The 25,695-nt window shown below is 39.2% G+C and overlaps 2 protein-coding genes across 9 annotated transcripts in view; one reads left to right on the top strand and one right to left on the bottom strand.

Moving 5' to 3' along the window:
* Positions 1–884: 884 nt before the first annotated feature.
* LOC135105817 (DNA repair protein REV1-like) lies at positions 885–19,130 on the bottom strand. 6 transcript variants are annotated; one of them, XM_064014401.1, is made up of 17 exons: positions 18,993–19,130; positions 18,693–18,753; positions 17,843–17,967; positions 14,721–14,847; positions 12,714–13,983; positions 11,969–12,089; positions 11,377–11,530; positions 10,900–11,072; positions 10,477–10,626; positions 9,718–9,836; positions 9,393–9,459; positions 7,534–8,463; positions 6,897–7,056; positions 6,569–6,681; positions 4,794–5,054; positions 3,126–3,277; positions 885–2,438 (listed from the first exon to the last, which is right to left on the bottom strand). In XM_064014401.1, the coding sequence occupies exons 3-17, from the start codon at positions 17,903–17,905 to the stop codon at positions 2,312–2,314; spliced, it is 3,987 nt and encodes a 1,328-aa protein (XP_063870471.1). In that variant the 5' UTR covers positions 17,906–17,967; positions 18,693–18,753; positions 18,993–19,130; the 3' UTR covers positions 885–2,311. The 6 variants fall into 6 exon arrangements, 5 of the variants coding, with proteins under 5 accessions (XP_063870471.1, XP_063870470.1, XP_063870473.1 ...); XM_064014400.1 differs by having other exon boundaries at positions 18,872–19,113; XM_064014403.1 differs by lacking the exon at positions 18,693–18,753 and having other exon boundaries at positions 18,993–19,126.
* LOC135105818 (uncharacterized) overlaps positions 11,064–25,695 on the top strand; it is a 21,071-nt gene continuing 6,439 nt past the window's right edge. The window contains exons 1-3 of one of the 3 annotated variants that reach the window (XM_064014408.1): positions 11,064–11,084; positions 11,987–12,106; positions 21,934–22,093. The gene's annotated coding sequence lies outside the window, so the exon portion shown is untranslated. Of the gene's footprint in view, positions 11,085–11,484; positions 11,589–11,986; positions 12,107–21,933; positions 22,094–25,695 lie in introns of those variants that run through there. The other 2 variants (XM_064014406.1, XM_064014407.1) reach the window with 2 other exon arrangements.

Here is a 25,695-nt window from a genome sequence, read left to right as displayed (position 1 = left end):
GGCCATAATTGTGTGCACATTCATTAAGTAACAAGCTAGCACCTCACACTTATATTTTGCATTATTTTTCTGTTGTGCACTTCAGAGTAAGACACTATAACACTTTTTTAATTATAACTTTATAAGTTTGTAAGAATATAGTTTGTTCCCTAACAGTTTCAATTGTGCATCTTCATGAAAGTATATATTAGTACCTTTCATTTAAATTTCACATCAGATTTCTGCTGTGCATTTTTACACTAAATTGTGCAAAACTTTAGATTTAACTGTAATGTGAAAGAAATTTTTATTCTCCCTTTAAGAAAGTCTTCATTTTAATAAGCTTTTGGGTTGCTAGTGGCTGTGGTATGTTGTTTAGCACTGTACACTGGAAGGATGACTTGGGATGTAGATGAGGGTATGGTCTTTCTTGTCTCCTCTTCCATAAGCCAAACCAATGCAGACTTACTAAGGGGTAGCAGGTGGTTGGTCTGTTCTAAGTAGCAGCCATAAGAGGCCATCATGGGCCTGAATATTCAGTCAGTTCTCCATTGCATTGGTTTGAAGTTACTAGATGTTAGCATCAGGAAGGAGGTTTACAAGTAAACTGGAGACGAGTGTCGGGTGATGGACTTGCCTTATGCCACATATTCCAGGAATGCTCTTTGCCTTGCAATGAATATTGTTGTTTATTTTCTGAAGGCAATGTGTCAGCAACATTAAAGTTCTTGTCAAACTACATATACTTTTATCTTCCAAATAAGAGCAATGAGGAGGAGGGCAGTTTTGGTGGAGCCTGTGATTTTGGTGAATAGGTGAAGGCTCTTCCATTTCCATTAATGCGTATGTTGCAAACAAGTGGTCATACATGTTTTACATTCTCTAAAATACAATAAAAGTCCTGATTTACTATACACTGTACTTATATTTCAGTTTATTGAAAATCATTTACAAATTCAGTTGGTGAAAAAAATATAAAATTAGAAAATTCCCAGGAAAACTGTAATGTACATAATCTACTATCACAGAGGCTTGCTTTATCAGTGGCCTTATGCCAAGAGATAAATTATCAGATGACATCAGATTAAAACAGAGAACACATCAGTCATCTGACTAGAATTCTGTGAAAAATCTGGAGCATGCACACACACACACACACACACACACACACACACACACACACACACACACACACAAACACACACACCTGATGAGGAGATTGACTAGCCTGCACACTGCACAGTCCTTCCTACATAACCTGCATACATTCATGGAAATAACATGCAACTATCTAGACAAAGAATATGTATCAGAGGCTCAAAACCAAACATTTCAGTTTTTGTACTATAATTAGATTTTGGTAGCATGACTGAGCACAGAGTATTTTTCATAAAGCTGTTCTTAAATATATTACATTTATTGTTCTGTAATTCATAATCTTATGCTTAAATTTATCACCTTCATTAAAAAAAATATGAAATGCTAAAAATTTGGTGTTTATGGATGGCTATAAGATAACTTTTAAGGCAATGTACAAAAAGAAAAGAAAAGATGTTTTAGAATGCATGGGGGAACTTCAGTCATACAAATGAGACTAAAGTATGTAGTATCAACATGACCTCTGCAGGGATGGGGTGGTAAGAGAAATGAAAGGAAGTACATGACAGACACAACCACCTGTATTAGATAACTGAGGAGAGTAAACTTAACATGAATGAGGTGACTGAGAGGCAGCAAGGAAAGTATGTGTCCATGGAGAACCAGTGCATAGAGTTATATTATATCCCTGCAGGTGTGAGGCAATCAAGGTGTATACCAATTCATCAGTTATTTATGAAAATTATTTCATCAAATATATAAGTACAGATTCAGGAATAACTTATGAAGGATTTTCCAAGTAAAATTTGCATTAACTTGGGTTATGAATAGAACACAGACACAATTACTGTTTCATGACACAATACAAAGGAGACCAAAGCAAAGAAAATATACCAAAATATACTATTTTTAAACTAAATCAGAAATTCTGGTAAAGGATTCCCACCCTCATGAGATTATAAAATTAAAGTAATTTGGTACATTAACTTATTCCTGGAAAGTTATTTATAGTATGAATATGTCCATGGTGATCTTGAAACTTTCACAAATTAAAGCTTCCATGATATTACTGCATTTTGAAGGCATGCAACAAACATTTTTCAATGCCACACTCTCATGGTGGGAAAGGATAAATGCCACTTTCTCATAATTCTATCAAGCACCCTATGACTGTGTTGTTGTGGGACCTTAAGCCTATAAGTCATTTGTTTCCTTTCTTCACTGTCACACAATCTCATGAATTTTCAAACATTTTAACTTTCAGCTTGGTCCCATGTGCCTCCAGCATGATTAACTGTACCTGGCTTATCACAACTTGATAAGCTGACTCCCACAGTTTGTTCTTTGTTTTAAGAATTTGCCTGAAAGATAATACTGTAAATTACCACTGGTGTAACTTTTGCTCATAAAATTATCAAAGATAAATGCATACTATGGCAACTACTGTCCCCATTTTTGGGTGGAGAATGCTTTAATATCAATTTCTCCTTATGGTCTACAGAACTAAGCTCCCAATGTGAGAATTAGATAAAAGACAAAGGGACAGGAATGTCTGCTTGGGGAGAACAAGGAATATCAGGCAGCATTATGTTTTAATGTTCCTACAAATATTATGATCTGGGCTAACTGAGAGGAGGAGGAAGATCTGAGAGTAAAAGAAGAGTTACAGGCTCAAGTTGCATTAGAGCCTGGTGGTGAATAGTGAGAGTGAGAAAGTGAGCAGGTTGTTTTCCCATTGCTTTATGCTAATGGGTAGCTTCCTGATACACAGGAAGAAGAATAAGAACAAAAACAAAAACAAGAAGAACAAGAACGAGAAGAAAAACTGTCAGACAGATAGTAACATGGTTAGATAATACAAAGAAAATCTACTTTATGTATGGCAACACACACACACACACACACCCACCCACCCACCCACCCACCCACCCACACACACACACACACACACACACACACACACACACACTACAAAGATGGCAGCACACTGTCCACTCTCACTGGTGGCTGTGCTCTTGCAGTTTTTCCTCCATAGTGCTGAAGCTCACCTGTACAAATACTTAATGAGGCAGTCCAGCTTCTCCAGGTCGTGGAAGGTGATGAGGCTGGTGAAGTAGCCTGCCAGGATGTCTGCATCCTCATTCTCTGGGTGGACACAAGATGCAACCCAAGCCTGTATCAAGGACTTCACATCGGAAAGCTGAAATGAACCACATGTTACATTTTCAACAGAGAATTGTAATAGTCCAATCCAGCCTTCGTCAACAATGATGCAGGTGTAATAGTAATAGTCCAATCTAGCCTTTGTCAACAATGATGCAGGTGTAATGCCTCATGTTCTGAAAGTGAGAAACTTACATAAAGGATAGCCCTGACAGGAGCAGCTGAAGCCTGAATCCCTGACAAGACACTCAGGGTACTCAATTCATTACCAATCAAGCCATAATGATCACCAACACTCATTACCAATCAAGCCATAATGATCACCAACACTCTAATGGAAATTGTTTAACCTTGAATGTCCTGCCAATATTCTTGCTCTTGGGAACTACCTTGATGAAAGTGACCATGGCAGAAGTCTCCTTTTACACCATCAATGCGCTTCATTGTACCATCCTTTTGCCCCGTCTCGCACACCTCAACACCATCCTCCCATTTTTCAGGATCATGATCTTACATTCTTGGCATCTATTCTTTCTTCTCTTATTTATCTTTCTTGTCTTCTCACTCTTGGTCTGTCACTGCAGTAGTGACACTGTAGCGTTCAACTAAATAGGGCATAGGTGGGCATTATCGGTTATCCAATAATTATTTTTCCTGTGTTATCAATTCATTAGTATCACCAATACTTTTGGTTCCAAACTAGTGATAATTGATAATTTTAATTTTTGGAACATGAACATGTTGAAATTGTAAACTTTCAAAATCAAAATGTAGGTATTTTACTTAAAACAGTACTTTTCATTAGTGATGAGACAGAATAAACATTGAATTTGAGTTTTTTCTAAGATTTTTCTAAGTTTTCTAAGATAAAGATAAAAATAAAGATTTGGATTTATCAATTTTTAAAATTTAAAATATCAATATCATTATCACTAGTATCAGAATTTTGGATTTATCAATTTAAGGTTATCAGTTATTTGGCAATAAATTTATTGCCAGTTATCGATTATCAGTTATTACTAATAAAGTTATTGTTATCGATTTATCAGTTATTGTTATAATTTCTTTCATTGTCATACCCAACTGTGGTTGTGGGAACATGAACACAGCACATCATGTCAAATCAGGTCAATCCACACTAATCTGGATCTAAAAAAGTCACCTAATATTGGCAGTTTCATTAACTGGCTTGTGGACAATAACTGGAACCATACAAAATGTTGTGTTAGCAAGTACGATACAAAGCAATTCAGTGAGAATCCCATAAATGATGCCCTTGATGACTGGATCTATACTGATTTCCTAATACCAAGAAAAGAGGAAAACAAACAGAAGATTCAAATAAGGGTTGGCATCTAGTCCACTGATATTTTATATCAATGTTTTTATTATCTTTGAAAATTTCTGAAATGTCTACATGGAAATAAGATATAGTTATATTGTAAGTAACAGCATTAACTGGTAAATTAGTAGTAATGGAATATTTCATATACAGTATAAAGTTTTTATTTATATTGTGTTTCTAATATTTCATGCACAATACTGTCTCTTACCTCCTTCATGCCACAGAGATCAGGAACCACTTCAATTGGGACCTTCTTCTCTTTCATTTGCTCACTTGTCGGCAGCAACTCATCAGTGACATGTGCTGCTGGTTCAGGGTCCCCACTGACCTTGGGCTGCTCTTCCCTTTGCTGTGCTGGAACAGACTTCTTTTTTGGTGATGCACAGTCTGGTCCTGTTTCTCTTGAACTTGGTGATCTGTCTCTTTTCTTACCACTAGTAATGTTCTTCTTAATTGTGAAGTTCCCATGCTGTAAGAAAGACTTGGCTGAAATACATGGTCTGTAAGGGTGTAAATATTCATCTAACAATACAGAATATATCATCACTGTCATCACCATCTCAGAAAACTGCTTTCCCATTGAGGAATTTCTACATGGGATGGATGTAACAAAAAAGTCTTAAAACTGCCCTATATAATTGTTTGTTAATGTCCCATTACATCTCTAGTTCAATTTTGTAGTCTTCATCCATCCACTGAGTCTGTCCTGCTACTTAGAAGTACTCCTCGGCTTTTCTGCACCTCCACATTTTACTTTTAAGGCTTGATTTTCACTTTCATTGCCTTTTACTATACTCGTATTGCATTATGACAGATTTATGTTTACTTTTTTCTAAGAACCTGCCAAAGAACTGCCAAATGACAGAACTTGCATAATAACTACATTTTAAAGTGGTAGCTTATTCAAGAGTTGTGACAGAGTCTCCTTTTTGCTTTTTCATCTCTTAATTTCAGTGCTTTTACTTGCAAAGCAACTGAATATATTACTCTACAAAAATATAAAGAAAAAATATGAGATGGCATAATCAATGCACAGATGTCAACCATATGCTTCATTAGCCATTTGGTTTATTTCTTCTGACTTGCCATGAATGCATCTGATCCAGTGTCTGTCCATGATTACAGCTCATAACAGATGATGAATTCTTGGCTGTGACACAGGTTGCTCTGACCTGCTGGCCTCCACAATATGTTTACATGTGTACTGTTCTTTGTTGTTTGGATCTGTTACAAAATACAGTCATGGTGTCAACTTTGTGAGAGTATGGGTAACACTTGTGTCAAATAGAAACTAGCAATACACAAACTTTTGGAGATATATAATAAGATAAATGGTCGACACCACCAAGTCTTGCCCATTTCTCAAGCATTCGTGAGATCTTTGAACTTCAGAATATGCATTTGTACTAACATGCATTGTTATGAAGACTGGACAGACATGACAAAATAGCATCTCACTCTTGCAATTGGCAATAATGTGCTTTATAAACCACTTCCAGTGCCCTGCTTAGTAAAATAGGACTGTATCTCTTTCAGTGGTTGGAGGTATAAAAGCCCTAAAATAAATCTTGGGGCCTCATGATTACTGTGGTCAGGATGTCTAAAGCACTGTACCTTATGTTGTCCTGTGAATGGTTCAGTTCCCAGTGATGGCACCTCTCATGACAAAAACTTTACCCCACTTACAGATAAATTTCTGTTTCTTCCAAAAGGCACCACATGACACCCTCTATTTGTATAGCAGCTCAGTGCCTCCTTTGGCAGTACATTCTTTATGCATGTGCCTAGAATGCAGTTCAACCTTCTGTTAATTATTATTCAAGGTAACATCTGGTTACAGCTTGAGATACAATGAACAAGTACAGAAAGGCTCATATCTTGTCCCAGTGGAAGCAAATGTCACATACTGAATTTGGATAATCTAAATCTACTACAAGTGTAAAGAAAATGTTGACAAATGGTATAATTTTCCCAACAACCCACCTTGTCAGTGTTGCCAAGAAACATGCTGGTGAGAGTGACCAAGCCCTCAGCCTCTACCCTTCGGGAGTCAACCTTGCCTCTTCTCCCTCGTCGGCCTCTATGCTGGCCTCGCCCTGTAGTGAATATTGCACATCATGCTTTTCCTCAGGGCATGGCATGATAGGCCACAAATTAAGGATGTCAACATGAATTGCTTTTTCTCCCTTTTCTGTAACAATTCCTCTCTACATAACATCTTACTCATCCCTATCAAGTGCAATCACTCTTCCTTTCCCTCCCTCTAGCACCTAGCAACATACCAAGCCAAAAGTGGCATCATAAGGCTCACCTCTGCTGCACATATTTTCCTGCTTGAGTGGTGATCTTTGCAATCCATTGTTTCCTGGCAATGGAGCAGCAGCTTCTCTCACTTGCTTGAGATGCTCCAGATCTTGCTTCAACTCCTTTTGCAACTCTTCAGGAATGGCCTCTAAGAAGCTGGCATCTACCTGAAATACAACTACTATTAGTTACACAAGTAACAAGATAAGTTTAAATGGCATGCATGATGCAGAAACATTACAAGAAGCACAATAAACAAAGGAAAAAAGGTACTGAGATAGTATGATGTGAAAAAAAAGTTATCAGCAGTGTATTTGGCAATACACTGCTGATGCAATGTATTGCCAAAGGCATTACCTGCCACTTAGGTGTATCCCTGCACTGCACTTGTAGCTCTACACCTTAGTCTGTCTACCCAAGATGATCCCCATCCTATCACTCCCTAGGATTCATTAAAAAGAATAAAAAAAAAAAATGTTCACTTTCGTAAAACAGAAGAAAACTTCCCATCACCATGGTGTGTTACAGTATGTGAACTCCAGTCATCCATCCATTCAGGAAACAGGTGATGCAAATTACAAATTCCACATGGATATTACTGCAGCACAAAAAAGATGGATATCTATTAAGGATGATGTACCTACCTGAGAAAAACTTGTGATCAGTGCAGAATCTTGAGCATATTCTGTGAATGTGGCAAAGCTGTGACTGGAATGTGAAGTTTCTCCAATATTCTCAATAGCTGCTGGCTCCCTGACAACTGCTGCCTCTGCTGCTGAATTCTGTCTGTTGGCCAAAGTGTCCCTTCCTCTGCCACCATCTCTTATTTCTGACCTGCTTTCATCTGGTGTGTTCCTGCTTCTCCCAGCTCCATCAACAGCAGATTGTGGCTTATTAATGGTGTAGGTTTCCCGCCTATTTCTCTCTTCAGGTTCTATATAACCTGAAGTACTTGGCTGTGGCTGTGGCTGTGGTGCAGGCCTGCAGGCAGTGCTGCTGTCTCTGCCACTGGGAAGGATTGGGATGATGTAACCCTGCTGCTTGTACTCTGCAATGACTTGATCCCTCATGTCCTCAGGTAAGGCCAGCAACACCTCCATATCAATGCTTTTTGACTCACTACAAGATGTGCTATTTGATAAACTTGTTGGTTGGTGACTTCCAGACAGTAAGTGACCTGCATCAGTTGACTGGCCAGCATCATGCTCCTGATGGCTCGGCTTAGTCTCTCTTGAATGTTTTGTCAGCACTTCAACATTTCTGTTTTCTGGTGCTGAAGTGTCACCTGCACCAAGAAAGGCATCCATGACAAGGGTTCCTGCAGGACTTCCTCCCATTCCAGAAGATTTCTTTTTAGCTCCCAATAGGAAATTCTTGATTGAATCCTTTACTACCACTTCAGGATTACTGCTACCTGATACTGAAGTTTCATCTTTACTCACAGAAATATCTGCAACAAGGGTTCCTGCAGCATGGGTTCCCATTCCAGGAGCTTTCTTTTTGGCTCCCAATAGGAAACTCTTTATAGATGTGCCAGGAGGCTTTGAGGCACAAGCAGCCTCCAGACGAGACACCTGCAGGATGGATACCTTTTTACCATGAAAATTAAGACACATTACGATAATATAAAACTGCTTGCATTCAAAGTCTGCATAACTGTTAATTCCCACTCATGTAGGATGAGATCAAAATAAAAGCAAAATACTATACTTTTTTCAAACTAAACTTATAATTCTTAGAATATTATAGATTCCTTACAAAATTTAACACACGCCTCTTATAATATCTTTTAATTTATTTTCCTCTAATAATAAGTTTTTATCTAACATGAAATTATACATCCCATAAAAAAGGAAAAAATCTTTCTTTCCTTCTGTGCTTTTTGTAGTTTTCAAAAGGATCTGTTTGGCGTGAGAAATATCATATGCTAGGCACCCCCATTGTGGCATTAAAAGAACTGCACAATTTTACTGACAACATCTCAGATTAGTGTTGCTTTGCGCACAGTATGCAACATTGTTTTATGAGCATTCCAAAAAAAAGAGAATGTTATCAGAAAGGACCAAAATATTTATGCAAGTGGTGAACCTTATGAATGCCTGGCATAAAACTTGCTCTATGAAGAATAAGCAAAAATATGAAACTAATTCAGACATTAAAATTAAGTGACAGATTTATAACAGTGTCATGAAGGGTACACTAAGGTTACAAGAGAGCACTATCCCTCTAACCAAGTAACTGATTTAAGGATAAACTTGTAAGCTTTAGGCCACTATCTATGCATTGCACCAGAGCCATGTCCCCTCAATTTTGGCACAACTAATTTTTTCCTGGATGATGCTGGATACCTGATCATGGTAGGTCTCCTTCTACTGATGACATGATTTATTATAATGCAAGAAACAGGCATGCCAAGTTCAGTAAGATTAAATCATAACATCTGCATGGCTGATTTGCACTAAACAAGTATAATTGAGACACTCTACTAATCAGGAATGGTTACCTGAATTCCAACTCCTCTGAAATCCTGAGGTGGGTTCTTGATCTGCTTCAGCAATCCCAAGGTCTCTCTAGAAGTAGAAAAAATAAATAAAAAATAAAAACAAACAAAAAAACAAACAAACAAACAAACAAATAAATAATACAAACCAAAATACAAAATTCTAGTTACATGATTCATGATAATTGAGATGAAGGGTTGCTCACCAATTTATGATTACTGTTATATTTCACCACTTAATTAAACTGAACTGACTTAACTTAAATTTAGTTTCAGACAAGGCTGCCTGTGGAAGCAATGTTAAAGCAAATGACACACAATAGCTCACCTCTCAATAATGTCAGCAGAAGAGGTGGACATGGAAAGGGAGACAGACTTGGCTATGTTGTCACACACACCATGACCCATGAACTTGGCAGTCTCTATTGGAGCATCTTTGGCACGAACCTGCAATGAAGCAAGTGGATTAGAAAGAAAATTATAATTAGTATTCTCTCACGAAGATAAATAAGCAAAGCTCCCAGAAAAAATGTCAAAGACATACAGCCACTAATACACTGTAGGGTAACTTATAAAAGGAAAAATATGGCTTGGGAAGTAAGACACTAATTTACACTAATCAACTTCTGTTTGAATACTTTGAAGCTATGCATATACTAAAGTTTCCTGTTATGTTTATCATATTCAATTTTAATTATCTTGCTGAATAATGGGCACTTTTCTTCCTTGTGCTACCAGAATGCTAAGCAATGTTCATTGTGTTTTTTCCCATAAATCAGTCTATCTTGGGAAAAACCATGTTGGTAACTGTTGACTCACACTGTCAATTTTTGGGGAGAAAATGGGAGTTTATAAATCCATGAGTAATTGGGATATTGACCACACTGAGAAGGGCAAGCTTATTACTTGCTATCTGTTCTTTAGGCAACACCAAATAACTTCTAGCCTGATGTTTTTTTCTTAAATTATGGTGATATACCTATAGTCATGGCACTGGAAGAAGTGTAAGGATGATCTGTACATATACAACCCAGTTGTGTGACAAGTAAAGCAATATGAGCTTTTTTGTTAACTTTCAAGAGCTTACCTTTAACTTGAGTGTGATACACTTTCCCTTCATTTTGATGGCTGCAAGTCTGCTCTCCACTTCAGCTGCTAGCTCGCTGATGAACTTGTGTGCATCATTCTGGCAGGTGAATCGTATGCCATAATTCACTTCTGCTGATACTGACTTCCTCTGAAAGAATTCACTCATTGTATGCAAACCCTTAGGAATGACTGCTTTTGGAACTCAAGTATTGCAGTTTTGAACAATAAATACATAACTTTGAAATGTTACAGGAGGCTGTAGAAAATGTATTATTAACTACAGACAACCAGTAACTTTTCACAATCTTCAAGGTATTTACAGCACAAAGATTATTTACCACTTGAAATATTACAAAAGAAAAAATCTTATGGACTATTTCAATATGTTTCAGCCACTTAAGTTAATACAACAGCAGCGCACCACATGCTCGCTCTTCACGGCACGGGTATCAACTCCTCGGCAGTAATTGTAAAGAGAGTGTCCAGTACGGGGGCCAAGCAGTGATTGGAGCTGACCAAGGGAACACTTCTGCAGGTCCCCACAAGTTGTCAACCCCTCAGCCTCCAACCGCTTCCCAGTGGACCAGCCAACACCTAATATTACAGGTATTGAAAACAACATCATAATTCAACTACAACACCATTATACCTTTCAGAATAAGAAAAATGCATTTAAAAACTGCAGATAAAGGTAACTGAACAGTAATATATAAACCATAATAAATGGACCACAGCAATGGAATTCTCTCTCTCTCTCTCTCTCTCTCTCTCTCTCTCTCTCTCTCTCTCTCTCTCTCTCTCTCTCTCTCTCTCTCTCTCATACTTTGTAGTGATAAAAAGGAAGGAAGAAGCCACACCAGCCCTCAAGATACAATTAACTATGAGGACATGAACTGACCTGGAAGCTCTGTGGCCTTGTGGTCCTTCATGTACAGCAGCAAGTCCTCTGGGTCAGCCCAATGCTGGCCGTTGGGCTTGGCATGACGTGTGGCCATGCGGGCCACTAACATATTGGCACCAAGGCCAGCGGAGCAGGGACATCCAGTCTCTTCCTGCGAGTGTGCATATGTGAAATATATTATCTGTAACATCACATAATCTGAAATTATGGTAATTAAGTTTATTTTCCATCCTAAATTCTGGTTTCCTTGAGTCCTGAGAGTGAAAGGCATATTCCGAACACTACAATAAAGCACATAATAGAATAATGCTTACCTCTAATATAGTTTACCTTTTTTGCACATCTAACTTATGATAGAAGAGAAAAGGTGATCTGCGTTTATTTATGAAGTAAAAAAAAACATAAAGCTTTTCATCTTTTCTTGTCTGTTTTCTTATCTTTTAGCTTCAAAATTAAATGACTCTCAATTCATATTATGCTACTAATTTTTCTGAGCCTTTCATGACTTTTTCAACTTGGCATTTGGCAAACATATCTAACAAAAACATTATAAACAGTCTACAACAAAGCATTACACTGTATACATTACCTGTACTCTCTCCCGCAGATATGTTGTAAAATCCTCTGGTGACACCTTGCAGGACTGCAAGAGTTCTGTCAGATCCACAAACATCTCATCACAGCTGACAGCCTCAATGTCATGGGTGAAGCTGCAAAGTGGAGAACAGTAAGTATATACTATACATATGGTTATTATATTATGAACTATTATAGATGTAATAAGAATGGAGCTGATCATTAAGATATTAGTCATAAATGGTCACCTTACACTTTTGTATTTAACTGTGATGATCCTGGAGCAGACCACTATTTCTGCAAGATACTTTATAGGCAAGATGAAATCTGAATACATCAGGAAATTTTACTATTTTTGTCATATGAACTTTGTAAATTCTATACTATCTTTCATATATAGATGAATTAATTTGTAATGAATGACATTCATTAAAAACTTTGTATGTTGAAAATGTATAACCTAAATCAAACAAAGATTTAAAATTTTTCTCTTAAATAAATTTCAATAGTTCTAGATAATTTTTTTTTTACATTTTTATTCATAAATAAGAACAAAAGGGCAAAATGATTTTATGCACAAATTATGAATTTGAAATACATAAAATGAGATTCATTTATATTTCAATTATGTAATATGTAATTGAAAAATTACTTTTTATAATCTGAACATGACAGGCATAAAAGTGGATGTACTTTGGGAATGAAAATAAATTACTTACCCATTTATTTACCAGAGTGACTCCCATCCCTGTACTCACCTGGCCACAATGTCATACAGCTTGTAGGACACCTCCTTATATCCTTCAAAGTCATAGGGAATGGTCTTCAGGTGGGGACACAGCTTCAAGGCAGGGCCAAGGAACATGCCATTCCTCACACCTGCCTTACGTGCCTCATAGTTACATGATGCAATCTCTGACAGTGAGCTTGTGTCATCAATGAGGTCAATGGTGGCAAATCTCTTCTCTAGACGTTCAGTACTTTGTTCTTTATGCTCATCGCCATCCTGCTGTCCAGCTGTCAGGTCTTCATCTTTAATAGTGGATCCTGTTGCAAGCATTTTAGCTTTTAATTTTTTTTGTGCACGCTGTTTGTAGAAGTTTAGCTCATATTGGCGATCCATTCCTTCCCTTACATGTCCCTGGGAGTTCCCTCGTCCATGGGTCACTGCCACCGGCTTGTCCCGAAGTTCTGGGTGCTTCCGAAGCCCAACAGACACAAAGAAGCAGTCCATGTCAATGTGCATGATTATTCTCTTGTTTTTACCTTGAGGAGATGAACATTGGAAACCTTCATTTACAGTTGTTCCATTTTTTGAGAAACCTCTATTTGTTATCCATTCTTTCAGTTTCTCTCTACCAGGAAAGCCATCACCTTTGTTTTGCAGCTCATTGATGTATTCCTTAAACATGGCACCCATTGTTGATATGTGATGGAGTCTTGAGTTGTTGTAGAATTCTGAGAGGAACTTTGGGTTGGCAGTACTCATTGCATGCCCCTTTACAGGACTATGCTTGTTGTCTATGTTGCTGTTAGGAGAGTTGGCAGAGATCACTAAATGTCTCTTAAAGTCTCTTTCACCCTCTATTTTTGCTTCAGTATCTTCAGAGTTGTCTGAGGCTGCAGTGTTACCCTGATGTGCACCCAGAGCATCATTTGTCAGAGAAATACATTTGCTTTCTTTATATGTCTCAGATTTCTGTTCATCCTTCACAGAAGACTCATTTACCAAATTCTCAAGAGACTCTGTACCTTTATCAGGTGGTAGTGCTGACTTAAACTGCAACCGTGGCTGACTCCTGGATTGGTTACCATAGAGGATATACTTGGTGTAGTCCAGCAGGTGGCCTGCAGCAATAGAGTTTATGATCCATTTAGGACTGACAATTCTCTCTGTGTTCATGTTCTTGATCTTGGTGTCTGGGAGGTTGTTGGCAATGATGTGGGTAGTCTGGCTGCGGGAGTAGTAATGGTGATAGGTGCCTCCGTGCACCATCATTAATCGCTTCAGTTCCTCCGCAGTGGGCTCTGTGATGATGGCCAGGAATGGATTAGTGAGGTTAGGTACTGTTTGCAGAAGAAGGAACCTTTGTCTGGTTAGTTTCAAGATTAGTGGCTTTTTATATGGATGCAAAATGATTAATGCCCTCCTAATGTTCTTGTAGTGTTCCCTTAATTTTCTAAGTTTAAATTATTTTTTATGGTAATCCTACAAATTCATCAAGTTGTCACAATACATGCAATCAAGTAGAAAATTATCTTAACTAAAATTACTCAAGTCATTTTCACTCAACAAGCAAAGAAATATGAAAAATGTTGTTTGAGTGTGGTATCTGACATCTGTGAACTATTAATAGAGAGTTCCAGTCATGATATGATGTGGAACATATCTTTCAGGATGTTTCAGACAGCCAGGTTTGCCAACTATATTGAAACTGCTTGAATTGCTTTGTATTTTGTAAAATTCAGTGTTACAAGAAAGGATATTTTCCTGCATGATTGTACCTATCATTTTAAGAAGTACATCAGCCAATCACTGATATCTAGATCCTCAGGATTTATGAATGTTATCTGTTATTCAAAACCAAAGCTTGATATTTCCCAAGTTAATTAATTGCAATGAGTCCAAAATAAAACCTGGCAATTCACTCACCTGTGATCTTATTCAATGAAGTGAATTTAAATGAATGTACATTATAATTTGAGGCATCTTTTCTCATTCTCACAGAGTTTCAAAAGTTGAGGTGCAATCACTCAGTACAAACCTGTGTAACCATTTACAAATATTGCTACTCCATGGAACAACCCCTTCTTCTCCTCCCCTTCCCTGGTGCTAACAGAGTCTTTGTATTGGTTCTGCAGTTTGCTGATCTTGGCAGCCATATAGCCTCCCTGTTGAATAAATGGCACTATGAAAAAGGACTATTTTTAAGGATACACTGCTCATAATGTAATGTGCTTAAGTTTAAGAAGGTATGTGATCAAGTGGCAGAAGGTGCTCACTTCAGTATAAATAATGCTGAGTGATGACAAGTCTTTTCAGGCAGACTGATTTTTTTTTTTTTTTTTTACATTTCCTGAAAATTAGTATCTGAGCATACTGATTTCTGACCACCTGTGATTCATTTTTCTATTAATGAAAAAATTTTTACATAAGGAAATATTTATTTATTTATTTATTTATTATTATTTTTTTTTATTTATTTATTTATTTTTTTTTTTTATGTAGGAGGGGTATGGCCAAAGGCAACAAAAACTACAGTAAAAAAAAGGCCCACTGAGGTGCCAGTCCCCAAACAAAGTCAAAATCAGTAGTCAAAAATTACAGGATAAGTGTCTTGAAACTTCCCTCTTGAAAAAGTTCAAGTCATAGGAAGATAGAAGAAATACACAGAAGCAGGCAGGGAGTTCCAGAATTTTCCAGAAAAAGGGATGAATGATTAAGAATACTGATTAACTCTTGCATTAGAGAGGTAGGCAGAATAGGGGGTGAAAGAAAGAAGAAAGTCTTGTGCAGTGAGTCCACAGGAGGAAGAGAGGCATACAATTGGCAAGGTCAGGAGAGCAGTTGGCATGAAAATAGTAGTAGAAGATAGCAAGAGATGCAACACTGCATGATGAGAAAGGCTGAAGGTAGTCAGTTAGAGGAGAGGAGTTGATAAGACAAAAAGCTTTTGATTCCACCCTATCTAAAAAGAGCAGTATAAGTGGAACCCCCATTACATGTGAAGTATACCCCTTACATGGACAGATAAGGGCCCTGTACAGAGTTAGCAGCTGGGGAGGGAGGGGAGGAGAAAAACTAGCAGAGACGACTCAAAACGCCTAACCTCATAGAAGCTGTTTTAGCTAGAGATGAGATGTGAAGTTTCCAGTTTAGATAATAAGTAAAGGACAGACCAAGGATGTTCAGCGTAGGAGAGGGAAGGCAGTTGAGTGTCACTAAAGAAGAGGGGATAGTTGTCTGGAAGGTTGTGTCAAGTTGATAGATGGAAAAATTGAGTTTTTGAGGCATTGAACAATACTAAGTTTGCTCTGCCCCAATCAGAAATTTTAGAGAGTTCTGAAGTTAAGTTTTCTGTAGCTTCCCTGCATGAACTGTTTACTTCCTGAAGGGCTGGATGTTTACAAAAAGAATTGGAAAAGTACAGGGTGGTATCATCAGCTTAGGAGTGGATAGAACAAGAAGTTTAGCTTAGAAGATCATTGATGAATAATAGAAAGAGAGTGGGTGACAGGACAGAACCCTGAGGAACACTACTGTTAATAGATTTAGGAGAAGAACAGTGACTGTCTAACACAGCAGCAATAGAATGGTCAAAAAGAAAACTTGAGATGAAGTTATGGAGAGAAGGATAGAAGCTGCAGGAGGGTAGTTTGGAAATGAAAGCTTTGTGCCAGGCTCTATCAAAAGCTGTTCATATATCTAAGGCAACAGCAAAAGTTTCACCAAAATCTCTAAAAGAGGATGACCAAGACTCAGTAAGGAAAGCCAAGTCACCAGTACAGAGGCCTTGACGGAACCCATACTGGCGATCAGATAGAAGGTTGTGAAGTGATAAATGTTTAGGAATCTTCCTTTTGAGGATAGATTTAAAAACTTTAGACAGACAGGAAATTAAATCAATAGGATGGTAGTTTGAGGGAGTAGAATGGTAAACCTTTTTAGGAACAAGCTGAATGTAGGCAAACATCCAGCAAGAAAGAAAGGTAGATGTCGATAGACAGAGCTGAAAGAGTTTGACTAGGCAAGGTGCAAGCATGGAGGCACAGTTTTGGAGAATAACAGAAAGGACCCCATCAGGTCCACAAGCCTTTTGAGGGTTTAGATCAGTGAGGGCATGAAAAACACCACTGTAAAGCATATTAATGGGTAGCATGAAGTAGTCAGAGGGTGGAGGAGAGAGAGGAACAAGCCCTGAATCATCCAAGATAGAGTTTTAAGCAAACGTTTGAGCAAAGAGATCAACTTTAAAAATAGATGGGATGGTTGTGGTGCCATCAGGTTGAAATAAAGGAGGGAAAGATGAAGAAGCAAAGTTATTGGAGGTGTTTTTGGCTAGGTGCCAGAAATCATGAGAGGGAGTTAGATCTTGAAAGATTTTGACACTTCCTATTAATGAAGGAGTTTTCGCTAGTTGGAGATCAGACTTGGCATGGTTCTGAGCAGAAATATAAAGTTTATGAGATTCAGGTGATGGAAGATTCATGTACCTTTTGTGGGTCACCTCTCTATCATGTATAGCACAAGAACAGGGTGTCTTAGACTAATGTTTGGAAGGTTTAAATTGAAAGAGTGAGGAATGTATACCTCCATGCCAGACATTATCACCTCTGTTATGCACTCAGCATACAGAGATGGGTCTCTGACATGGAACCAGTAGTCATTCTAAGGAAAATCAAGTTAATCCCTCCTCAAGTCCCCCCAATCAGCAGACACAAAATGCTAGAGGCCCCTATGCTTTGGGGGATCCTAAGGAGGGATTGAAGTGATAGGACAAGATAAAAAAAATGAGATTGTGATTGGAGGAGCCCAACAGAGAGAATAGGGTGACACCATAAGCAGAAGGATCAGAGGTTAGGAAAAGGTCAAGAATGTTAGGCATATCTCCAAGAAGGTCAGGAATACAACTATTTTTAAAAACAAAAAGCTAAATGACTCCCACCAGTGGGAATATCTTTAATATCATTTATTAGGAATTTTAAAAATAATACATCTACTAGATTCTTTGCAACTGCAGCAATAAACATGCAAAAAAAAATAGTGGAAAGGAGCATATACAGGGTGTCTCAAGAGCTGAGGTCTGTCATAACCAATTCATTCAGACATCTTTATTTTACTATTTTACTATTTTAAGAATACTTAGTAATTGGTTACATAGCTTACCGCTTCCTCGAAGCCGCTGGGCCCATAGCCTCTCCGACGCCGCCCTCCACCTCGGCCACACATGACTCCTTTTGCTTGGTTTCCAGCAATTCGGGCCCTCAGTGGCTGTGGTCTTCATATGGTAGCTGAAATTGGAAGTTGTGACTAATGATTTGCTTCTTTACTAGCTCCAAAATATGGATTTGTCATAGTAGAACATTTTTGTGGGTGTACATTGACACTTGTGGCAGTACAACAGTATCAATGGCACCTAGTTGTGTAGAACACCAGAAACAGTGGATATTGGTAAAATGAAGTCACATCTGCATATTCTAAGCCTGGTAATAGCGTGTCCTGGCAGGGAAAAGAGATGTACATTAATTAGCACTGAGTTGCATTCTATACTATCTCAATGTTCTTTTACTTGGTAATATTTTGGTGAAAAGCATCCTCCAGGCACTCAGTCTTCACCTCTATCAACATGTAGATCTTGCCGTTATTAGCATTTTGATAGACTCAGTTGGCAAATTTTGAAATAAATGTCGTATTGGTGAAGTCCTGTTAGATTTGTTAGGCTTGGTTTGATTTTATCAAACAATTTGATTCTTTGGTGACAGTGAAAGGACTGGGTGTGACAGTTAAGGGAAATAATATAACTGAGTTCATGCTGTGTGGGGATAGCGTCCCGGACCAAGCATATTATTTCTGTGAAAATAAAAGTTGATTATGCCATGAAAGTTACCGTCCCATATCAATATGTCAAAATCAATTACAAAAAAAATATACGAGCCTTAAAATTATAAGGATGTTGCTTTCTGTACATTTTCGTTATCAAGCGTTGTCTCAAAATTAGTTCAGGTGCAGTACTTACTAACAAGTGTGGGTCTGCTCTAGTGGGCAGCTTCTTTGCTGTCACACAACTCTGGATGCTTCTGTCAGGGTGTACGAATAAAAAGTACTGAGACAATTGAACCACAAAACAATGTAAAGGTGAATGCACCAAACACAACACGTCACAACGTGTGGCACCAAGTGGTGCCGCTTCCTAACCTAGGAGACAACACGGTGATCACACGAGCGGTGTTGCGTTACACTGCACATCTCATCACGTGCTTCATGACAGGCAAGGTATTCGTAAGCAGTGCTCGCTTAACACCTAAATGAAAATTACGTGTAGTCGTTCTTGCATCATCGATACGTTGAGGCTGTCGTTTACGCTGCCCCTGTGAGTCCTGACACAGTACACCATCATGCTGCAACCCGCGCTGGTGGCCTTGGCATGTTTACATCTTGTGGTAGAAAACGGAACACTGCCATTCATTTGTAAGGGGGACACTACCGTTCACAGAAAACTGAGAATCCAGCTACTCTATTGTTGTTTGTGTCAGAGTCAACAATAAGTAGGTTTCATAATATCAGTTAATTATTTTAGTAATGATTAATCATCACGTTATATATGAAGCAACAATTAAAAACGCGGTTACATATAAAAAAAAAAAATAATTGCCAGTGGCACTATGTTCTGAAGGAGCCCCTCTAACATTTGCTGAGATTTAATGCAAAATGGAAACAATATTATGTTTTACTAAATTATCCCTTTAGGGTTTCACAGTTTTTAAGGTCCTAAGAAATAAATTTTCACGTAACCCTCCCTTATTCCTACTTCCTCTCTTCAGGCGCGCCAGTTATCACAAAAGTTGCCGGCCAATCACGTCCGATCGCGAATCGACGTATGTTTATTATTTTTAATTCTATTTCGCTCTCCTTTCTTCCCTCCATACGTTTCCTCTTCCTACATTTGTTCCTTATACCCTCCCCACTATTCCATTTTTCTCCGGTTTTTCCAGCTTCCTCCTATTAATTATTTGCTCATCCTCTCTTCCTTATATATTTTCTTTTACTTCCTTCCTTTTGTCCTCTTCCTCCCCTTCCTCCTTCCTTTGTCTCTTTCTTACCTTTCCTTTCCTTCTCAACTTCTCCCTATTTATTCGTTTTTTTTCCCTCCCTACTCTTCCTCACCATTCCTTTCTTCCTTCCTTCCTATCTCTCTTCTTTCTACTTTTCACTTTCAACTCCTTACTTCTCTCTTCTTTTCCACGTATTTATTTATTTACTTAGTCGTGTATTCAATTATATATTAATCTATTTACTCATTTATTTAACTGCTATCTATATATCTATCTGTGTATCTGTATATTTATCTATCTCTCTTTCTATCTCTGTCTGTGTCTGTCCATCTGTCTGTCTTTCTATCTCTGAAATACTAGACCACCTTTGTATTTCGAGGGAAAAATGCTGGTCATAAATGCACTATAGTTATGTAAGCAGTACAGTTCAAGAAACATATGAAAGCACCACATTACTGACATGTGCATTAACCTCTCAAAAGCATGTGGCACATTATCAGATTATGACTGAGTGATGACTTCAACAAAAGCGGCGACCTGTCAGCTCTGCTCAGCCACTCAGCGCACCTGGCGCTCAAAACCTGAAGCTCTTCACCTGCACCACACCGGCTCCTTTGATGACGCCTCGCCTCCTGCCAGCAGGCCTCCTCTCGATGCTTCTGTTGAGGCCGCTGCTCACGGCCTTCGCAAAGTTTGTGTCGAGGCGCCTGCTCTAGGTACTGCTCAGCTGAGGCCTCTGGCCGCAGCCTGCCATGCTATCCTTCTACGCCTCCCTGGTGACTTCTCTGATCTTGTTTATCAAGACACCACTTCCGATACCCCTGCTGACCCTGTCGCTGATTTCCCTGTTGGGATCTTTGTGCTTCCCTGTACTCCCGCTGATCCCACTGCTGACGTCCTTTGTAAGACATTCAATTACATGCTTCCCGATGACCCTGCTGATGCTGGAGCTGATGTCCCTCTTCGTGTTTCCACGCTTCCTAATACTCCTGCTGAGTGCCGTGCTGATGTCAACCTGCAGGCCTCTGCTGATAGGCTGAAGGAATCGCTTCTTCTTTCGCGGCCTCTTCGCTGCAGCATGAATGGAACGAAACACAATGGAACACCGGTATTTGAATGCTCACACTTTGCAGGAAAGTGTAGAGTGCAGGCCGCGCCAGTCAGTGACTATAAACAATACAATAAACGGTTAGTTTAGTCAAATTAGCACTGACTTGTCGTGCTGGTTGACATGGAATAAACGAGCAGACGACAAAGATGAGCGAAGCAGGTTGGTGGAAGCTTCCTCTCGTAGAAGAGTCTTAGAAACTGTTAATGATGAATGATGATGTTGATATATAATGCGTCTTCGCATAAAGTGTTGAGCTTGAAGCTCCGCTCGTTGATCAAGTAACGAATTGAGTAAAACGACTTTACTCTGAGACTTCACTCCTCAAGCCAGCGTGAGGGAGGAGGCCCACGTCAGGAACAAGCCCTTAAAGCGCCGTCACACTGACGTTTTTTCGTCGACGCTTGCGGGTTCAGTGGTCATTTGCTCCTTCCATCGTCGTTTTCTATGCATGTGCATCAGACGTGACCGTCTTTACGGTTAAAATACCTTCAACCTTCATAATTGAAAAAAAAAATCTGTAGTGAATAGCGTCTTAATATCCTAAATATTTTTTTTTTATTAATATTAAATAAGTAGACCAATTGCACATGTTATATTAAAGTTTTGGTTTCATGCCAGGCAACAGTGCCTCGCATGACTAGATCGATATATGCACTTAGGTCTTGTTTCTTTGGTCAAGCTTTAATTCCTATACGGACGCATTAAATCATGTCGGCGGAGGAGTTTTGCTACTTTACGACTGCCAAAACAAAATTAAGTGCAGAGGAGGCACTGCCTTCCTGTCTGTCTGCCTGCATGCCGGAGCCAAGTTTGTTTTCACTCAACGGAAGTGCAGTCAAACTGATGCCTGTGTGTGACGGGGCGTTCAAGGAACTGTAGATTTTTTATGTAAAACTGACGAAAAAAAAAAAAATCGATGGAAAAGGTATTGATGTGACAGGGCCTTTGAGTGGTCTTACTTACCTAAGTCACCTTTGGTATTTTTCACCAGAAACAAACAAAAACACGCGGCTGGTTGTTGTAAGTTATTTAGTAACATAAAAATTATTGTCATGGCAAAACATGTCATTATTACACGTTTGATTGCAACACAGCAGACGAGAGAGCATGCGTAAAGACGAGTTGGCACCTCGTACCTGTGCGCCCCACACTCACGCCGCCTCCGTCATTCAGAGTTCGCCAGGTGTGACTAGCGAGTGGTTGGTGGGTGCGGCTCTAACAGGTCGTGGGTCACTTCTGCGCAGCGAGCAACAGGTAAGACGTCTTCTCACCACTTGTGCTTATCCTTATGTGTTCTTAGTCTTCTCACCACTTGTGCTTATCCTTATGTGTTCTTTTAGTGTATCTGGCTGTGCGTCGCCTTGTCGGTGGTGTTATTTTTACTTGATGCAGTTAATGATGCCATGTGTTGCGGTGTTATTGGCGAGTGTAGTAAGCAAGGCTCTCTGTTAGTGCTGCTGTGTCAAGGTGACCTGAGGTGTGTTGTAACTCAATGTCAAGTTGATCTCGGAGTGGCGTTCTTCAAAAGAGAGAGAGAGAGAGAGAGAGAGAGAGAGAGAGAGAGAGAGAGAGAGAGAGAGAGAGAGAGAGAGAGAGAGAGAATGACTTTGTAACTAGAAAAGAAAAAAAAAAAGTAATGAAGATGGCAAGAAAGGTAAGATCAAGGTCAGGCACAGGGATGGAAGTCATCCCGAGCGTAGAGATTCCGTTTTCGGGAACGAAAGCGATGGGGAGTGTGTTGGTGTCCTCATCGCTCTCCTTTCCTTGGGTGAGACTGCCAAAGTTGTAAATGAAAATTCTAAACTACATTTCATTTGACGATTTTTGTTAATGAAAACTTTATACAATATTTTATATGACGGGTTTGTTAATGAGAAATATTGGTATTATGTTATTGTTCATGCTCTTCCGAACTGTATAAAGACCGTATCATGCAGCCCATTGGTAGCCACAGTGACTAGGATTTGGGGCCGGAATGACTTGGGCCGCACTGACTTGTGGTTATCAAATAGATGGAATGCAGCAAAACTATTTATTGGAAATTATTATTGTAAATTAACTTTCGTTAAGATTCAGTGACAATTATTGATACATGACAAAAGTCTAAATCTTAAATCACAAAACAAAATTAAAATTCAAAGTTCAACATTCCACACACGCCGTTTTTACGACACATTTCCTTTAGAAGAAGTGATAGATTTTCTACTTCCTGTCGTAAGAGAACACTGGAGTATCACGCAGGAAATTGATGGGAGTTTATTTTAGGATGCTCAAATTGCATAGATCCCTATGCTGATTTTTTTTTGCTTGACCCACACTGAAAAATAAATTAATAATTCAATGAATTAAGTAGGTAAACAAATAATAATGACAATAATTATGATGCTGCTACTACTACTACTACTGCTGCTATTACTACTACTACTACTACTACTACTACTACTACTACTACTACTGTTAACATCAATAATAATAATAATAATAATAATAATAATAATAATAATAATAATAATAATAATAACAATAATAATAATAAATAGATAGATAAGTAAATGCTAGATAAATAACAGTGTGCCAGATGAAGGTTAGCGGGCAGACCGTTCATTCTCGCCCGTGTGCCAGTGCTCGCGGTGGGCGGCGAAACCGTGCAGCGGCAACGGTGCCCCGTCAACGTTTACGAAATGAGGGATGCCCTATCTTGTGTAAAATGAAGTATTACAATGTTTTCCCATTGAGAAATAACTGTCAACAAATAACCGGCAATTACATAATATTTACTGATGGTTTGCGGCATTTCATGGTGTGTCGCAGAATGACGGAACCTGAGCCAACTGTAGGTGACATGACGCCTCACCGCACTCAGCTTTGGTGGAGCCTCACACATTGTAACATAAACACGCTTATTCCTTTTATGCCTAGTAATGGTAGCTGTGCCTGTTTGCGAAGATGGAGCACTGCCTCATCATAGCAGACTTATCGAACACTTCTACCAGTCATCGTGCCTCGCTAAGAAGAAAAGAAGAAAAAGAAGCATGTCTCCTTCGTGTGTTACAGTAATCAGGAAATAAATGTTGGACATAATATGATTTCCATGGCTTGAAACACTCGTCTTTCTCGAGGATGACCTCCTATACGTAACGTGCGACGCTGCACTCAGGACATCCTCAACGCACTCATGTTCCTCGGCGCCTTGAGACCTGGGCGTCCATTTTTTTTTTTTTTTTACAGTCATTTGTCATTAATTCAGACACTTTTTTTTTTTTTTTTTTGTAGTGTCACTGACTGCAAATCCAGCTCCTCCATCCCAACCCCCACCCCTGACCTGCTCATGAGTTCCAGGCCTTCAGGCGAGACACGATTGCAGTCTCATTCCACTTTTCAAATCAGGCGTCGGTTCACCCGAAAAATATGACCAGATTTATTTTTCACAACCTCATTACACAATAGATCGTATAATATCATCTTAAAAAATCGTTGAAAAAAAAATTATTTTGACACGAAAAGAAGTGGTTAATACATTAGGTCGACATCTTATCGAGAACATACATAACTCCTTCCTGCTCACTCACGCTCTGGTAGAGATAAAGTTCCCACGCATGGTACGGCGCTGCTATCAGTTAGTAGCATGTCAAGGTATGTTCATGCCATGTGTGCACAAATGCTGTGCAGATGACGCCGGCACGCGGGAGCCAGACAAATGCAGTAGTATTCTGTTCGCAAAGGTTGCTGGAAGTGCTGTGCGTTGGAAAGAAGAAAAAAAAGGGAAAAAAATAATAAAACTGCAGTGAAGGCGTTGCGGGTCTCCCAGACGTTGTGTTTACAGTAGGAGAGTTTAGTGACAGGTGGGTGGGGGTATGGAGGCGGGGAGGGAGAGAGGGAGAGAAGGACGGGGGAGAACCGCACTGCCTTACTCTGTTATTTGTACCCCGCTAACAATTACGCCCCCATGATCATATTATGCATGAGAGTGAAAACGTTTGCATGATCACTCAGGCAGCACCATTCGTCCGTGGGCTTAACAAGAGGCGGGGCAGAGGAGAGCAACAGTTAGTTGGTGTAATGTTTACTTCTTTCTTGCGATTTATATTTCCAGGAGAGTCACCTGAGTAACGAAAATGTTTCCTTGCTCTTTTATGCAGTTCTGCTTACTTACTCTTTATTTATCCAAGAAAGTTTGCTGGACTTTATTTTTAGATTAATTAATTTGACGTGATTTTATGTAAAAAGAAATAATACAGACATTATTTGATTTATTACAATATTGCAAACGACAAAGGCAGGCCAAGGCTTCAGGCAAAGGCCACGCACTGAGTAACCCGTTGGAGGTGCCGCCTGACGAATAGAAAGTGGCGGAAAGGTCCAAGTGCACTGGTCAGCCGAGTGTATGACCTGAGACTTCTCACCTCCACCACCACCACCACCACGATGTCCCGGTCCCAGTATTCAAAGCATTAAGTCGTGAGTTGCTTTTTCTCCACACCAAGGTCAGATCAACAGACCTATTCCACCGACTTTGCTGCACACGACGTTGCGCAGGACCCAGGGGTCTTTTCAGGACTCACGTAGCAGAACTTAAGGACCACGTGGCCTTGAACCCTGACCTAAAGGTGTGTCTGTGTCGTGAGGACTGTGGAGATTGGCTTGGGCGACTTATTGTTGCTGAGGTGATGTGGTGTGTTCCGAAAAGTGTTGCTTCATCAGAATGGTATATTTTGACACCACTGCAGAAAGAGAGAGAGAGAGAGGTTCCTTCCAGTGCCACAGTCCTACGAAGATGACACGACAAATCTTATCGACGTAAAATCCCTTGGAACATTTTTGTCTTTAACAATAACACGGCCTGGGCATGCACTGTT

Source organism: Scylla paramamosain, chromosome 12 (genome assembly GCF_035594125.1).
Source record: "Scylla paramamosain isolate STU-SP2022 chromosome 12, ASM3559412v1, whole genome shotgun sequence".
Lineage (NCBI taxonomy): Eukaryota > Metazoa > Arthropoda > Malacostraca > Decapoda > Portunidae > Scylla > Scylla paramamosain.
Note: the sequence above shows the minus strand (reverse complement) of the source record. Positions and strands in the feature narration are given on the sequence as shown.